The sequence below is a fragment of the Oncorhynchus masou genome, chromosome 24 (genome assembly GCF_036934945.1).
Source record: "Oncorhynchus masou masou isolate Uvic2021 chromosome 24, UVic_Omas_1.1, whole genome shotgun sequence".
NCBI lineage: Eukaryota > Metazoa > Chordata > Actinopteri > Salmoniformes > Salmonidae > Oncorhynchus > Oncorhynchus masou.
The window spans coordinates 21,411,340-21,430,146 of record NC_088235.1 but is presented as its reverse complement, the minus strand read 5'-3'; the positions used below and the strand labels follow the sequence as shown (position 1 = coordinate 21,430,146).

Genomic DNA, 18,807 nt, shown 5'->3' with positions numbered 1-18,807 from the left:
CAGCCGCACCCTGGAGATTTGATTCAAATGCTGTGCTGTCATCAGTTATATCCAGCCCACGTCTGTGTCAGAAGCACAGTGCACTCTGAACACCCACTGTGCTGCATCAGTTATATCCAGCCCACGTCTGTGTCAGGAGCACAGTGCACTCTGAACACCCACTGTGCTGCATCAGTTATATCCAGCCCACGTCTGTGTCAGGAGCACAGTGCACTCTGAACACCCACTGTGCTGCATCAGTTATATCCAGCCCACGACTGTGTCAGGAGCACTGTACACTCTGATCACCCACTGTGCTGCATCAGTTATATCCAGCCCACGACTGTGTCAGGAGCACAGTGCACTCTGAACACCCACTGTGCTGCATCACTCAAAAGTCTCCATTTTGTAGAAGTTGTCCCACTTCTAAAATTCTGTCTGAAATAAAAGTTTAACCGTCAGTGTTTCGCGTGGTCTAGTTTTCTAAAAGCTCTCCTCTTCTATTCCCCAGCCCTTGAGACTGATGCAGTGGTGCTTTTGAAGTGTACTCGCCTGGTGGAACGCATGTACTCCCACACCGCCACCACAGCCAAGGGCTTCACTATCCTCTCCTCCTTCATGGCAGCACAGTACGTCAGCGAGTTACAGAACGTAAGATCTTTGGTTTTCTCTCATCATCAAGGACGATGGTGATTAGTAGAGCTGGGCAATATGAACAAATTGACTGAATTATCACGGTAACGATCAATTGAATGATAAGTTTGTAACATTTTCTACAGATGTTTTTTAAAATATTACCCTTAAATCCACTACTACTACTTTGAATGCTGTAGCTATCAATTGTTCCTTTTAACAATCACCCATATTACCAAACTTAATTCATTTCAAACTTCAGATTTCTCTTGTAGGACCCTATAGGTTAATTGTTATAGTGAATGATATCAGAAGAATATCCACAATGAGTTGTCGGTTTGGTCATTGTCGATGTCGATAAGTTATCGGTTTGGTCAGTGTCGATGTAGATAAGTTGTCGGTTTGGTCATTGTCGATAAGTTATCGGTTTGGTCAGTGTCGATGTAGATAAGTTGTCGGTTTGGTCATTGTCGATAAGTTGTCGGTTTGGTCAGTGTCGATGTAGATAAGTTGTCGGTTTGGTCAGTGTCGATGTCGATAAGTTGTCGGTTTGGTCATTGTTGATGTAGATAAGTTGTCGGTTTGGTCAGTGTCGATGTAGATAAGTTGTCGGTTTGGTCAGTGTCGATGTAGATAAGTTGTCGATTTGGTCAGTGTCGATGTAGATAAGTTGTCGGTTTGGTCAGTGTCGATGTAGATAAGTTGTCGGTTTGGTCAGTGTCGATGTAGATAAGTTGTCGGTTTGGTCAGTGTCGATGTAGATAAGTTGTCGATTTGGTCATTGTCGATGTAGATAAGTTGTCGGTTTGGTCAGTGTCGATGTAGATAAGTTGTCGGTTTGGTCAGTGTCGATGTAGATAAGTTGTCGGTTTGGTCAGTGTCGATGTAGATAAGTTGTCGGTTTGGTCATTGTCGATGTAGATAAGTTGTCGGTTTGGTCATTGTCGATGTAGATAAGTTGTCGGTTTGGTCAGTGTCGATGTAGATAAGTTGTCGGTTTGGTCAGTGTCGATGTAGATAAGTTGTCGATTTGGTCAGTGTCGATGTAGATAAGTTGTCGGTTTGGTCAGTGTCGATGTCGATAAGTTGTCGATTTGGTCAGTGTCGATGTAGTTAAGTTGTCGGTTTGGTCAGTGTCGATGTCGATAAGTTGTCGGTTTGGTCATTGTCGATAAGTTGTCGGTTTGGTCAGTGTCGATGTCGATAAGTTGTCGGTTTGGTCAGTGTCGATGTAGATAAGTTGTCGGTTTGGTCATTGTCGATAAGTTGTCGGTTTGGTCATTGTCGATAAGTTGTCGGTTTGGTCATTGTCGATGTAGATAAGTTGTCGGTTTGGTCATTGTCGATGTCGATAAGTTGTCGGTTTGGTCATTGTCGATGTCGATAAGTTGTCGGTTTGGTCATTGTCGATGTAGATAAGTTGTCGGTTTGGTCATTGTCGATGTAGATAAGTTGTCGGTTTGGTCAGTGTCGATGTAGATAAGTTGTCGATTTGGTCAGTGTCGATGTAGATAAGTTGTCGGTTTGGTCAGTGTCGATGTCGATAAGTTGTCGGTTTGGTCAGTGTCGATGTCGATAAGTTGTCGGTTTGGTCAGTGTCGATGTAGATAAGTTGTCGGTTTGGTCATTGTCGATGTAGATAAGTTGTCGGTTTGGTCAGTGTCGATGTAGATAAGTTGTCGGTTTGGTCAGTGTCGATGTAGATAAGTTGTCGGTTTGGTCAGTGTCGATGTAGATAAGTTGTCGGTTTGGTCATTGTCGATGTAGATAAGTTGTCGGTTTGGTCAGTGTCGATGTAGATAAGTTGTCGGTTTGGTCAGTGTCGATGTAGATAAGTTGTCGGTTTGGTCAGTGTCGATGTAGATAAGTTGTCGGTTTGGTCAGTGTCGATGTAGATAAGTTGTCGGTTTGGTCATTGTCGATAAGTTGTCGGTTTGGTCAGTGTCGATGTAGATAAGTTGTCGGTTTGGTCATTGTCGATAAGTTGTCGGTTTGGTCATTGTCGATGTAGATAAGTTGTCGGTTTGGTCAGTGTCGATGTCGATAAGTTGTCGGTTTGGTCATTGTCGATAAGTTGTCGGTTTGGTCATTGTCGATAAGTTGTCGGTTTGGTCAGCTCTAACGATTAGGCTATTATTATACAGGTTGGAAACATGACATTTCAGATCTTCTCTCATCACAACAAGCCCTTACATCTGAAGGGAATACACTCTATCTGCAAATTGAATTCAAGGATTTTTATTTGATCCATGGCTGTTTGTATTGTGGTGTTACTCTATACATGGGACCATTTAGAGCTACTAAGGCAAGTCCTCTGGACTTCTCCGATTTGAAGGAGAGAGAAGTCAACATTTCATTTCCTCCATAATCTTGTGTCCCGCCCTGCGCCAACTTGTCCTCGATAGGACTGTACTTACTGTAAAGTCTAGTAGACCGATTTCCGTCGATGTGATGCCATTATGTGATGCCGTCTGAGCATGTCTCAAACACTGTCTCAGTGTTTATTTTCCATGGAACATGAAGAGAGGGAAGATGCATGAGGATTACCTTGGAATGTAAAAATCCATGGGAAACTCTTTGAGTAAAAATCAAACAAAGGATTGATTAAAGAAATAGTTTAACACTGTCATGGTTCTTTCCAGGTAGACTAAGTGCTTTTGTTGTCCAGTTTCCAGCTGGCAGTACATTGTATTCCTACCAGGCTTTCAAAACGGCCTCAGCTGAGTATACAAACAAAGGTGTAAGGAAAAGGCAAAACACAGATCAGCCATCTCACTCATCACACCAACATTATGACGGTTACATTTTAATACCCCTTCCCCAGCCTCAAACGCTCAGTCAAATTGAAACCATTTTTTGGGGCCTGCCTTTCAAAGATAATGTCTACTTTTTTAAAGATATTTGAAGATGTGCATGCTTTCCCCTGAGAGAATAACTTCACTGGGCTGTTTGTCCACTTCTATCTGAAACATCCTGGTTGGTACTGCCTCTCCCTCGCCTCCCCTCCACTCCTCTCTCCTCCACACCCGCAAGGTGACTGCAACCAGACCTCAAGAGGCACCTGACAGAGGGAGTCTACAGGATCCTGGACCTCTGTGTTGAATAACATCCTCCAGACGGGTCTCAGAGAAGTGTTCAACGAGCTCTACGGTAGTTACACTCATTACCATAAAACCCAGTGGCAAAGAGAGGAGAAATATACTGCCTGGGACTATCCTCTAACGTCTCCCTTTCCAGAAAGATTGTCTTTATTGTAGGCACATTGTTTCTTAACAAAACAACTGCTTAAACATGTAAATTGTATTTTTTATGTCATATGGTGAAAAAGAACAAATCATTTGTTGGTCTGTTGAGGATGAGAGTAGTAATTGTAATACCAAAAGCAAATTGTGGAAGTGATTTATAATGCTTCTAGGTGATTCTGGAAATTCTTTAAACCTGTATACATACTGGAGGTGAATTTCATTAACATAGCTTTATCACATGCATTCCTTATGAATCCGTGTGCCTGAAACTTTCCCTTGTGATTAGCTGTTGTTATTAACTACCAGACAAGGAAAGCTTAGGATAAATCTGTATTATACTCGGGGTGAGCTATCGCAGATGAATACAGAAATAGGATCATTTATTTTCACATATATTGAGCAGAATGACATAGATCTGGTTTTCAGTGGAATGTCATTATAGATATTCCACTGTTGTCTAACATGATCATTTTCCAAAAGCGCTAATCAAGCGAATGTAAACCCTCCAGTAGGAGTCAATATAATCATTCTGCAAGGGTTGTTTTCTTTTCTTCTGCTTCAAAATAAATATTTGTACCCTCAAGTGTAAACATGAGACATTTCTTAAGTGTTTGTTGACTGAATGTCTTCAGTCATAAAATGTTCAACCCCTTTGTTAAGTCAAGCCTAAATAAGTTCAGGAGTAAAAAGGTGCTTAAAGGTCACATAATAATTTGCAATAATAGTGTTTTGACATGATTTTTTAATGACTACCTCATCTCTGTACCCCACACAAACAATTATCTGTAAGGTCCCTCAGTCGAACAGTAAATTTAAAACACAGATTCAACCACAAACACAAGGGAGGTTTTCCAATGGCTCGCAAAGAAGGGCACTATTGCTTGGCAACCCCCCCCCCCCCCCCAAAAAGACATTGAATATCCCTTTGAGCATGGTGAAGTTGTTAATTACACCTTGGATGGTGTATCAAGACTCATTTCAAAGATACAGGCATCCTTTCTAACTCAGTTGAGGGAGAGGAAGGAAACTGCTCAGGGATTTCACCATGAGGCCAATGGCGACTTTAAAACAGTTACAGAGTTTAATGGCTCTGATGGGAGAACTGAGGATGGATCAACAACATTGTAGTTACTCCACAAAACTAACCTTATTGACAGAGTGAAAAGAAGGAAGCCGTGTACAGAATACACATATATCAAAACATTCATCCTGTTTGCAATAAGGCACTGAAGTAAAACTGCAAAAAAAATGGCAAAGAAATTAACTTTATATCCTGACTACAAAGCGGTATGTTGGGGGCAAATCAAACTCAACACATCAGTGAGTACCACTCTTGATATTTTCAAGCATGGTGGTGGCTGCATCATGTTATGGGTATGCTTGTCATCGGCAAGGACTAGGCAGTTAGTTTAAAAAGAAACAAATAGAGCTAAGCACAGGCAAAATCCTAAAGGAAAACCTGGTTCAGTCTGATGTCCAACAGTCACTGGGGAGATGAATTCACCTTTCAACAGGACAATAACCTAAAACACAAGGCCAAATATAGACTTAGGTTGCTTACCAAGACGACATTGAATGTTCCTGAGTGGCCTAGTTACAGTTTTGATATAAATCGGACTGAAAATAAAATCAAAGTTTGTTATGTGCTCCGAATACAACAGGTGTAGACCTTACAGTGAAATGCTTACTTACAGGCTCTCACCAATAGTGCAAAAAAATGTATTAGGTGAACAATAGGTAGGTAAAGTAATAAAACAACAGTAAAAAGACAGGCTATATACAGTAGCGAAGCTATAAAAGTAGCGAGGCTACATACAGACACCGGTTAGTCAGGCTGATTGAGGTAGTATGTACATGTAGATATGGTTAAAGTGACTATGCATATATGATGAACAGAGAGTAGCAGTAGCATAAAAGAGGGGTTGGTGGGTGGTGGGACACAATGCAGATAGCCTGGTTAGCCAATGTGCGGCAGCACTGGTTGGTCGGCCCAATTGAGGTAGTATGTACATGTATAGTTAAAGTGACTATGCATATATGATGAACATAAAGTAGCAGCAGCATAAAAAAAGAGGGGTTGGGGGGGGAACAAACTGCAAGTAGTCCAGGTAGCCATTTGATTACCTGTTCAGGAGTCTTATAGCTTGAGGGTAAAAACTGTTGAGAAGCCTTTTTGTCCTAAACTTGGCACTCTGGTACAACTTGCCATGCGGTAGTAGAGAGAACAGTCTATGACTGGGGTGGCTGGAGTCTTTGACAATTTTTAGGGCCTTCCTCTGACACCGCCTGGTATAGAGGTCCTGAATGGCAGGCAGCTTAGCCCCAGTGATGTGCTGGGCAGTACGCACTACCCTCTGTAGTGCCTTGCGGTCAGAGGCCGAGCACTTGCCGGACCAGGCAGTGATGCAACCAGTCAGGATGCTCTTGATGTTGCAGCTGTAGAACCTTTTGAGGTTCTCAGGACCCATGCCAAATCTATGGCAAGACTTGAAAATGTCTCTCTAGCAATGATCAACAACCAACTTGACAGAGCTTGAATAATTTCAAAAGAAATGTATGCAAATATTGTACAATCCAGGTGTGCACAGCTGTTAGAGACTTACCCAGAATGACTCACAGCTGTAATCGCTGCCAAAGGTGATTCTAACATGTATTGACTCAGGGGGTGTGAATACTTAAGTAAATGAGATTTCTGTATTTCACTTTCAGCACATTTGGAAACATTTCTAAAAACATGTTTTCACTTTGTCATGATGGGATATTGTGTGTAGATGGGTGAGAAACACATCTATTCAATCAATTTTAAGTTCAGAATGTAACAACAAAATGTGGAATAAGTCAAGGGATGTGAATACTTTCTGAGGGCTCTGTATATCCCCTTGAGAGGTTGAGCACCCATGTTTCAATAAACACATATTTACCTTATAAAGTCATTACGTGAAAGTTCATATTTTTTGTCTTAGACTATGTTTATTCAAAAGTTAGATTTCTGTCAGGATCGACAATTTACAATGTCTGAATCTACCAACTCGCCTGGCAAGGTTTCCTATAATATTCGCAGTAGCTCTTTTATTTAATTAAACTGATAATTTAATTAGTGATGGCCACTGCAGTCAGTGCCAGTAGGCGGATGATGGCTGATTTAAAGAGCTGGGTTGCTGGTTGTCAGCAGGGTTTATTGGGTGTCAACACGGTTGCTGGGTGTCAGCAGGGTTTATTGTGTGTCAGCAGGGTTTATTGGGTGTCAGCAGGGTTTATTGGGTGTCAGCAGGGTTTATTGTGTGTCAGCAGGGTTTGATGGGTGTCAGCAGGGTTTGATGGGTGTCAGCAGGGTTTATTGGGTGTCAGCAGGGTTTATTGGGTGTCAGCAGGATTTATTGGGTGTCAGCAGGATTTATTGGGTGTCAGCAGGATTTATTGGGTGTCAGCAGGGTTTATTGGGTGTCAGCAGGGTTTATTGGGTGTCAGCAGGGTTTATTGGGTGTCAACACGGTTGCTGGGTGTCAGCAGGGTTTATTGGGTTTAGGAATGGATTATTGGGTGTCAGCAGGGTTTTTTGGGTGTCAACACGGTTGCTGGGTGTCAGCAGGGTTTATTGGGTGTCAGCAGAGTTTATTGGGTGTCAGCAGGGCTTATTGGGTGTCAACACGGTTGCTGGATTGAAGCAGGTGTTATACAGTCAGGCTCCATAGTGAAGCAGGTGTTATATAGTCAGGCTCCATAGTGAAGCAGGTGTTATACAGTCAGGCTCCATATTGAAGCAGGTGTTATACAGCCAGGCTCCATAGTGAAGCAGGCGTTATACAGCCAGGCTCCATAGTGAAGCAGGTGTTATACAGCCAGGCTCCATAGTGAAGCAGGTGTTATACAGCCAGGCTCCATAGTGAAGCAGGTGTTATACAGCCAGGCTCCATAGTGAAGCAGGTGTTATACAGTCAGGCTACATAGTGAAGCAGGCGTTATACAGTCAGGTTCCATAGTGAAGCAGGCGTTATACAGCCAGGCTCCATAGTGAAGCAGGTGTTATACAGCCAGGCTCCATAGTGAAGCAGTTCTTATAAAACCAGGCCGGGGAAATGCATAAGTATTACACTGTACAGTAAAATAGTTGGTACTGGCACTCAACCATCGGTGATACAAATAAAGACCTTTGTTTGAGCAAGGAATGAAGTGCAGTGTGTTTGTTAGGGTACAATGTATTTTGTGCTGTACTAGTAATGTTTGGTGGAATGTGTTTCAAGACATTTTGTTGTTCATGATTTTGACACAACGGGTGAGATAGAAAAATGTCAGGAAGGATTTCACAATGTTCAACCATGACCTACATTAAAGGTGATTCAGGTGTTTTGTATTTTAAAGGAGAGGGAATTAAGAGAGTCTTTTAAAAAACAAAATTGCAAGCCTGGTATTCAGTGAATGCACTAAAATGCCAAGATCTTATTTCATCCATGAAAACCTATAATTACTGTTAAACATGGAAAAGTTAAACAGAATAGAATGGCTTTGAGTACGATGTAAATCACTGAGAACTAACTAACAGGTTGAATTAATTGAACTCAATAAAGTAGAATTATGGGGTGGATTTCTGTAGAGTTATTGTATGGGGTAACAATTTGATCTAGTGCTTATATGCTAGTCTACTGTTGGAACTCTGTTAAGGACAATCAAGATCCACATTATTGTGTTTGTCACACATGCTGTAATAAGAAGAGGACATTGCTTGAATATATACCTGAAAAGGTCCAATGCAGCCATTTTGGTCTTAATATCAAGTAATTTCTGGGTAACAATTACAAACCTTACTTTGATTGTTTTAAATTGAAATGTTCAAAAATAACCAAATGTAACTTCTTAGCAAAGAGCAATTTCTCAAGCAAGAATTTTTCTAGGACTGTCTGGGAGTGGTCTGAAAATGATCTGTTGGCAGAGATGTTTGGAACTCTTTCTTATTGGTCTATTAATTATTTACAGCATAGTGATGTCACCAGGCAAGCAAAAACCCCATCCCACCAAAACAGGCTGAAATGGTATTATCACCATTTTCATAATTTCACAGTATTATTCCAACCTAATAGTGTGGAAATATATATACAAAATGACATTTTTGACTGCACTGGGCCTTTAATCCTCATTCAAGAGACATAAGTACACAATGTGCATGATGGCAGTGTATATAATCCAGTGCGATTTTACACAAGTAGTGATACATACATTATTTGACATAAATGATTAGCTGAACTTTTTCTCGTTATTCTAATGAAATTCACATGATTATTTGGGATAGATGAAGTGCCATTGTTTGCATTGTGGATCACCACATGCCTCATTATCTTTTCAAGATGACACGAGCGGTGAATTAATCCTCTCTCCTATTCACCCCATCTTGATGTAACAGCTCGACAACCCCTCGGATGTCTGAGGTGGTGACTGAAATGAAAGGGTTCATTCTGAGACTCAGAAGTCAGTTGGACACCCCTTCAATATTTATTAACCTGGGTCTTTCCACATGGTTTGCAGCACGTTTGCCCTCCAACAGTCCTTGAAGTCTACTTGACAACCCTTGTTAAGCCCTTCTAACTTCAATGAGGGTAACCTCCATTTTTCTGGCAGAACTACCATGCTTCTTCTTGTCAATGGTAATTACAGCTCCGGAGCCCTGCTTCTCCTACTTGAACTGTCTTTGTGAGTGGCTTGGGAATCCTGGGATCAAACAGAGACACCATATTCTGGGTTTGAAATGGGAGTTTGGAAGTCCTACCTAGACATGCAGACCTCTGTAAGTCATTTATTCTGTAGTAACATATGCCAACTGTCAATAGGTGTTGATGAATTGCAAGGAAACACTCTCTGCTTTGTGGTTTTTCAACAAGAAACCTAAGTAGGCCTACAAAAGTAAGCGGTCTCCATTTCATCAATCTACATATAAGCCCAATTGAATAATGAAATCCATTTTGATGTGGGCTTACCTCTCACTGATGTCTGGTGTTCATTTGTATGGTTCATTAAGCTGTTTGTATGCTGAACTAAATTGACTGAGATCAAGGAGGCAGGCTAAGACTCATATTAATACTTGTACTACGTTGTGTGCCCTCAGCACAAGGGTTATTTAGAGAAATGCCCTCTGACGGAAAATGGAAGGCAACAATAGATTCTGCTTGATATGGCTAGAACGTATTATTCATAGTTGAGGAAAAATACCTATTAGAGGACAACAGGGTGGTAAAATATTTTACTTTATTTTTTCTGTTAGCCAAATACATTTAGTAAAACATTTAATTGGGAAAGACTTTGGCGATTAGGCGGTGCTGGGCCAAGTTGCAGAGATGAGTACAAAGAGTTGTGGTGGCTACAGTCTTGATGATGAGGAGAATATGATCTATAATTATGTGTACTTCTATGGCCCTTGCAAAGCCTTACCAATCCCACATCAGTAGGCTAGGCTGTGATACTTAGAGACCACATGAGTTAGGCCCCTATAATTCATTATTTTAGTGCCAGAGAAGGATTAACAGATGAATGCACAACATTTAAGGTTTAAGACGTGAAGTAGGTATCACTGCTGCCTTTTCAATCAACATCATGCAATTGTGGGAAACAAATAGATGACCTATATGAGCACCTATTCACTAGTTGCGTTAGCCAAAATGCTCAATCAGCCTTTTCACTGTGGGTCAACAGTTTGTTGATATGATAAAACTTGTGAATATTGGAAATTATATAAATACAATTGGATCAGGATCTCCAGTCAGTCCCCCAGTAATCAATTTGATTGATAGGAAAATATTTTCCTTCCATAAAGCACCAGGCAGCTACTGGATTTCTGTTTCCTTACATCACATAGTGCCTCTCATTGCCTAATTTTACAATTGGATCCCCCACCCCTAATTAGGCTTTTGGTTTAACCCAGTCCTCAGAAGCTGGGGTTGTGAGGAGAACAGAGACATTACATATCGCTCTTCTATCTCTTCTTAACCAGTCCTGAGACCCCAGGAAAAATCTGCTTTTCATTTATCTGACATTCATTTATCTGCATGAACAGCCCTTATATTTAGCCTCACAATGAAGTGTATGAAGTGTTTTACCATTTTATGTTCAGGACAACCAGGGCAACAAGTAGAACACAAAACTATTTGACATAAACAGTTGCTTTCAGGAGTTTTATTGACAAATGTCAATACAAAAACCTGATACAAATTAATGTCTATGAATGTTGTAAGTACAAAATGTTTTACTCACCAGGAAATTAATATCTAACTAGTCAGTGACAACTGTGTGGAGTTTGTAGTTTGTTACAGCAACTATGTGAGCTTCTAACAGTACTATATACACTATGTCAAATCAAATCAAATGTTATTTGTCAAATGTGCCAAATACAACAGGTGGAGACCGTACTGTGAAATGCGTACTTACAAGTCCTTAAACAACGATGCAGTTAAGAAAAAATATATTTACTAAATAAACTAAAGTTTAAAAAAGTAACTCAATAAAATAACAAAAACGAAGCTAAATACAGGGGGTACCGGTATTGAGTCAATGTGCAGGGGTACAGGTTAGTCGAGGTAATATGTACAGTACCAGTCAAAGGTTTGGACACACTTACTCATGCCAGGGTTTTTCTTTATTTGTACTATTTTCTACATTGTAGAATAATAGTGAAGACAGAAAATAGTAAAGACATCAAAACTATGAAATAACACATATGGAATCATGTAGTAACCAAAAAAGTGTTGTAACCAAAAAATACATTTTATAATTTAGATTTTTCAAAGTAGCCACCCTTTGCCTTGATGGCAGCTTTGCACACGCTTTGTATTCTCTCAACCAGCTTCATGAGGCAGTTACCTGGAATGCATTTCAATTAACAGGTGTGCCTCTTTAAAAGTTAAATAGTGGAATTTCTTTCCTTCTTAATGCACTTGAGCCAATCAGTTGTGTTGTGACAAGGTAGGGTTGGTATACAGAAGATAGTCGTATTTGGTAAAATGACAAGTCCATATTATGGCAGGAACAGCTCAAATAAGCAAAGAGAAATGACTGTCCATCATTACTTTAAGACATGAAGTTCAGTCAATGCAGAACACTTTAGGAACTTTGAAAGTTTCTTCAAGTGCAGTCGTAAAAACCATCAAGCACTGTGATGAAACTGACTCTCATGAGGACCGCCACAGGAAAGGAAGACCCAGAGTTATCTCTGCTGTAGAAGATAAGTTCATTAGAGTTAGCAGCCTCAGAAATTGCAGTCCAAAAAAATGCTTCACAGAGTTCAAGTAACAGACACATCTCAACAGCAACTGTTCAGAGGAGACTGCGTGAATCAGGCCTTCATGGCCAAATTGCTTCAAAAAAACCAATACAAAAGGACACCAATAATAAGAAGAGAGTTGCTTAGGCAAGGAAACACCAAAATTATTGGATCTCTTGACCTGTACTGAAGAGCTCAGTGAATATCAACGTGGCACCGTCATAAGATGCCACCTATTAAACAAGTCAGTTCATCAAATTTCTGCCCTGCAAGCGCTGCCCCGGTCAACTGTAAGTGCTGTTATTTTGAAGTGGAAACGTCTAAGAGCAACAGCGGCTCAGCCGCGAAATGTTAGGCCACAAAGCTCACAGAAAGGGACAGAAAGAGTGCTGAAGTGCATACCGCGTAAAAATTGTCTGTCCTTGGTTGCAACACTCACTACCGAGTCGGAGGCAACATCAGCACAATAACTGTTCATCCATGGCCGAGCAGCCACATACAAGCCTAAGATCACCATGCACAATGCCAAGAATCAACTGGAGTGGTGTAAAGCTCGCCGCTATTGGGCTCTAGAGCAGTGGAAAGCGTTCTCTGTAGTGATTAATTGCACTTCACCATCTGGCAGTCCGATGGACATATCTGGGTTTGGCAGATGCCAAGAGAACGCTACCTGCCCCACTACATAGTGCCAACTGTAAAGTTTGGTGGAGGAGGAATAATGGTGTGGGGCTGTTTTTCATGGTTCGGGCTAGGCTCTTAAGTTCCAGTAAAGGGACATCTTAACGCTGTAGTATACAATTACATTCTAGATGATTCTGTGCTTCCAACTTTGTGGCAACAGTTTGAGGAAGGCCCTTTCCTGTTTCAGCATGACAATGGCCCCGTGCACAAAGCGAGGTCCGTACAGAAATGGTTTATCGAGATCGGTGTGGAAGAACTTGACTGGCCTGCACAGAGCCCTGACCACAACTCCATCAAACACCCTTGGGATGAATTGGAATGCCGACTGCGAGCCAGGCCTAATCGCCAAACATCAGTGCCCAACCTCACTAATGATCTTGTGGCTGAATGAAAGCAATTCCCCGCAGCAATGTTCCAACATCTAGTGGAAAGCCTTCCCAGAAGAGTGGAGAGGCTGTTATAGCAGCAAAGGCGGGACCAACTCCATATTAATGCCTATGATTTTGTTAGACGAGCAGGTGTCAACATACTTTTGGTCATGTAGTGTATATTTTATGCTCAAATTAAATTATTTTAGAAAAATACAAGAGAAAATAGAGAAATATTTTTTTTTTAAAGTATAATAAAAAAATAATTAGTATACGTAATATAATTGGACCAAATTATCGGGGGGCCCTCGAATCCAATGATCCTGATACGCAACAAAGTTAGGATCTTGGGCATTACCTTTCAAAGTTTGCAGTTTCAATATCTTGTTATAGCGCAACCATCTGGCCAATCAGTGTAATTTGGTAAATGCCGGCTGTATACAGCAAGACTCATAATTTGCCTCGTTCAAGTGCTAGTCGGAACTAGGTAACTCGGAAATCCTCGATTTTTTTAAACTGGTTGTAGTTATACACGTGACGCATTGAACAAATCAGCAAGTTGGACATTTCCGAGTTTCCTAGTTCCGAATAGCATAGGAACGCGACAATTCACCCACATTTCGTCAAAATCTGGCCAGTGCACTTTCCTCTCTAAAATATCGCGTTTGACTGACATACGAATAAACGAACATACCAACGAATAACGTATGGACGGAAACGGATCCACAGTTCCCTCCACGATTTCATCGTGGGGGACAGTGAACAACATAACCCTCACTGTTACTCTTATATTATGGATTACAATACCATATACACAGGCCGCAGGGTCCGCTTAATCTGTTACACAAACTGGGTCGTTTGAAAATCCGCGGCGACAATGTTGCAGAAGCTAAAATGATGAATTCACTAATACATCGACACAATACTGCAACAATGTTTCTTCTGTCAATGTCAAGAACGCTTGCAGAGCGACAAACGCACCAACCCCCATCACTCCTCCTTCCACGGAGCGTGATTGGATTAGAGACGGCCTTTCCCCTCTAACCTCGTGATGTTGGCTGTTTCCTGCTTTTTCTGCTGGACTGCCAAAGCTGCACTGAACATTGCTCGTCGATAGCAGGCACACAGCTCGGATATAGGACGCTTTAATCAAAGCATAAGGATATCGGACATTTATTTCACATTCAAACAGACAGCAATGCGAAGGAAATCGAGAATGTTACTATGCTTCGCGGTCCTGTGGGTGCTTGGCATAGCATATTATTTCTATTCGGGAACAACGTTAAATCGAAAGGTATGTTAACCCCCGACACTTTTTGCTCTTATTGAAAATGCATCAGGGGTGTATTCATTACGTCAATTCTGCTGCAAAACGTTTCTTAAATGGAACGAAGCGATTTGCGACCTAACTGAATTTGTCCAACATAGTTAAGTTTTTCTCTGTTTGATTCCGTTTGGTTCTTAAACGGTAATCGTTAACGTAATAAATACACCTCATAGCTCGCTTTCAGGAGATTTTAGTCCGTGGAATCCTTTCAAGGCTAAAGCAAAAAATACCGTGAAGATGTTTAACAAGTGGCTATTTTGATAGGCGGTTTATATTATGAAATATTATATCGTTCCAAAATCTGTTTCCATCATCAACTAGATTATATTAATTTGCTTGAAAAGAGGGATATAGTTATTGTATGATTTGAACGTTGCTCTGTCTGGTATCGTATAATTTTGCTGTGATTGAATAGCTGGGCGGTTGTAAACACTTTGAAGAGCTGCGTTTCACGCACACAAAGCTTACTTATTCGACTATTTAGGAAGACCTCAACAGTGAAGTATATCTGCTACAAATACTTAATTGTTGAAATATATTCCCCGCTATACTGGCAGGAAATGTATAGGCTACATTGTAACAAAATATGCCAACCTTATGGGTCCGTCTGCCATTGTTAAAATCCCTGCTTATTTATGGTCATATAATTTCAATTGAGGAATAGGCTAATGCCTGTAGTATATAGCCCAAGAACTATAGTTCTCTCCCAAGCCTTTCATTCTTATTTCTCTGTTACCTTAATATACAGGATTGACGAGGTCAAACACGTCACTTATAGTTGTTGTCCTTTCAGCAAAAATATGAGTGTTTTTATCATGTAACCAACCCCAGTGATAACACCAACGCTCTTAAACGCTCCTCTTGTGATTTTGTGATCAGTCATTCTGTCCCTTACATTTGACATTAGACTGATAGGTGGTGCAGCTAGATAAGGACTCATGGGCATTCTGATTTGATTAACAAAGGCCTAATCTCCAGTTATCAGCGAGCAGTTGCCCATTTCCCTGGCCAGTACGAGGCAGTGGGACGCCTCAAGGCCAAATCACAGGATACTTCTCACAACGACACTGCTGAGCTAAACTCATATAGGGGTGATAAAGTTGCCGCTGGTATGCTTTCTGTGGGAAGGGGGCATCTGATGTCTGACTTTTGTTATGGAGGGAGATGAGCCTGCAAAAGAATGCACTTTCATTGTTTTTCTATCCATGTGTAAGACAAGCTATATCTACAGTTAGGCCTACAGCTGTAGGCCTATCTGAGCTGTCTGTCTGTGATTTGGGTGGATGCTGCTTTGCATCGTTGCAGGAGAACAACAGTAATAGGATACCACGGGGGTTGAGAGCGCAACAGCATTATGCTTCCTCCTGCTACTCCAGACTGGAACCCTCTGTTTTGGACTGTTTACAGGCTCCTGCTATGGCAGACTGGAACCCTATGTTTTGGTCTGTTTACAGGCTCCTGCTATTGCAGACTGGAACCCTCTGTTTTGGACTGTTTACAGGCTCCTGCTATGGCAGACTGGAACCCTCTGTTTTGGTCTGTTTACAGGCTCCTGCTACTGCAGACTGGAACCCTCTGTTTTGGACTGTTTACAGGCTCCTGCTATGGCAGACTGGAACCCTCTGTTTTGGTCTGTTTACAGGCTCCTGCTATTGCAGACTGGAACCCTCTGTTTTGGACTGTTTACAGGCTCCTGCTATGGCAGAATGGAACCCTCTGTTTTGGTCTGTTTACAGGCTCCTGCTACTGCAGACTGGAACCCTCTGTTTTGGACTGTTTACAGGCTCCTGCTATTGCAGACTGGAACCCTATGTTTTGGTCTGTTTACAGGCTCCTGCTATTGCAGACTGGAACCCTCTGTTTTGGACTGTTTACAGGCTCCTGCTATGGCAGACTGGAACCCTCTGTTTTGGTCTGTTTACAGGCTCCTGCTACTGCAGACTGGAACCCTCTGTTTTGGACTGTTTACAGGCTCCTGCTATTGCAGACTGGAACCCTCTGTTTTGGACTGTTTACAGGCTCCTGCTATTGCAGACTGGAATCCTCTGTTTTGGTCTGTTTACAGGCTCCTGCTACTGCAGACTGGAACCCTCTGTTTCGGACTGTTTACAGGCTCCTGCTATTGCAGACTGGAATCCTCTGTTTTGGACTGTTTACAGGCTCCTGCTACTGCAGACTGGAACCCTCTGTTTTGGTCTGTTTACAGGCTCCTGCTATTGCAGACTGGAACCCTCTGTTTTGGTCTGTTTACAGGCTCCTGCTATGGCAGACTGGAACCCTCTGTTTTGGTCTGTTTACAGGCTCCTGCTATTGCAGACTGGAACCCTCTGTTTTGGTCTGTTTACAGGCTCCTGCTATGGCAGACTGGAACCCTCTGTTTTGGACTGTTTACAGGCTCCTGCTATGGCAGACTGGAACCCTCTGTTTTGGTCTGTTTACAGGCTCCTGCTACTGCAGACTGGAACCCTCTGTTTTGGTCTGTTTACAGGCTCCTGCTATTGCAGACTGGAACCCTCTGTTTTGGTCTGTTTACAGGCTCCTGCTACTGCAGACTGGAATCCTCTGTTTTGGACTGTTTACAGGCTCCTGCTATGGCAGACTGGAACCCTCTGTTTTGGACTGTTTACAGGCTCCTGCTACTGCAGATTGGAACCCTCTGTTTTGGACTGTTTACAGGCTCCTGCTATGGCAGACTGGAACCCTCTGTTTTGGACTGTTTACAGGCTCCTGCTACTGCAGATTGGAACCCTCTGTTTTGGACTGTTTACAGGCTCCTGCTACTGCAGATTGGAACCCTCTGTTTTGGACTGTTTACAGGCTCCTGCTATGGCAGACTGGAACCCTCTGTTTTGGTCTGTTTACAGGCTCCTGCTATGGCAGACTGGAACCCTCTGTTTTGGACTGTTTACAGGCTCCTGCTACTGCAGATTGGAACCCTCTGTTTTGGACTGTTTACAGGCTCCTGCTACTGCAGACTGGAACCCTCTGTTTTGGACTGTTTACAGGCTCCTGCTATGGCAGACTGGAACCCTCTGTTTTGGACTGTTTACAGGCTCCTGCTACTGCAGATTGGAACCCTCTGTTTCGGACTGTTTACAGGCACTTTGAGATTTATTTTAAACTGCAAAACCCTTACGTACCACTGCACTTTGTATACCATGGTTGGCTGGCCTTCTCTAGTCACTCGTAGGCTCAGGCACGGGTATACTTTTATTTACAAAGCCATTTTGGGTTTACTACCTTTTGTATTTGGGCATTTTTATTGTTCATAAATGTGGTGGGTACTCTCTTTGTTCGCTGGACTTTATCCTGCTAACTGTTCCAAATGTCCCAACTGAATTTGGTAAAAGGGCTTTTATGTACTCTGCGCTATCGTCTTGGAACACCTTACAAAATACTCTTAAACTGGAAGAACTTGTCCCGATTGGTATTTTTAAATTACTATTTTGTTATACTCTGGTGAATTCTATGCTTTTTACCAGATTACTTGTAGATTTTCATGTTGTTTGTCTGTAATTTTTGTAATGACTTGGTGCTGCCTATCTTGGCCAGGACGCTCTTGAAAAAGAGATTTTAAACCTCAATGAGCCCTTCCTGGTTAAATAAAGGTTAAATCAATTTTTAAAATCATGTGTGTATTTCAATTGAACAATACACTTATATGAAAAATTGTAGTCATTTAGCAGGGGCTGTTTTCCAGACCGACTTACAGGAACACTTAGGGTTAAGTACCTTGCTCAAGGGCGGTCTTAGGCACTGCATCTCAGTGCTAGGGGTGTCATTACAGACCCTGGTTCGATTCCAGGCTGTATCACAACTGGCCATGATTGGGAATCCCACAGGGCGGTACACAATTGGCCGAGAGTCGTTAGGGTTTGGCCGGGATATGCAGTCATTGTAAATAAGAATTTGTTATTAATTAACTGACTTGCTTAGTAAAGTAAAACCATATTTTAAAAGGGCACATCGACAGATGTTTCACCTAGTCTGCTTTGCGATTCGAACCAGTGACCTTTCAGTTACTGGCCCAACGCTCTTAACCGCTCGGCTAACTGATCCTTTTTTGCATCTTACAGTGAATGGTGTGATGGAATGTACATCATACGTTCAGGCTTCTGTCTGCACTCACAGCTCAGGAGGCCTCTGTAACTATTTAAGTATAATCCAATTTATTGCTCTCCACCGAGCAAGTTCTTGTTTACAGACATTTTATCCAAAACGTCTCCCAGACATTTACAGTTTCAACCGAACACTTTCACTTTGGAGACTTAAAATGATAACCTAAACAGAGAAAATTGCTGCCTTGAACTGACTGAGTAAACTATATACTGA

At 41.8% G+C, this 18,807-nt stretch overlaps 1 protein-coding gene across 1 annotated transcript in view; it reads left to right on the top strand.

The window, feature by feature from the left end:
• Positions 1-14,205: 14,205 nt before the first annotated feature.
• LOC135511895 (polypeptide N-acetylgalactosaminyltransferase 2-like) overlaps positions 14,206-18,807 on the top strand; it is a 139,420-nt gene continuing 134,818 nt past the window's right edge. The window contains exon 1 of the mRNA XM_064933412.1: positions 14,206-14,442. Coding sequence (XP_064789484.1) covers positions 14,347-14,442 — 96 coding nt within the window. The 5' untranslated portion in view covers positions 14,206-14,346. The remainder of the gene's footprint in view (positions 14,443-18,807) is intronic.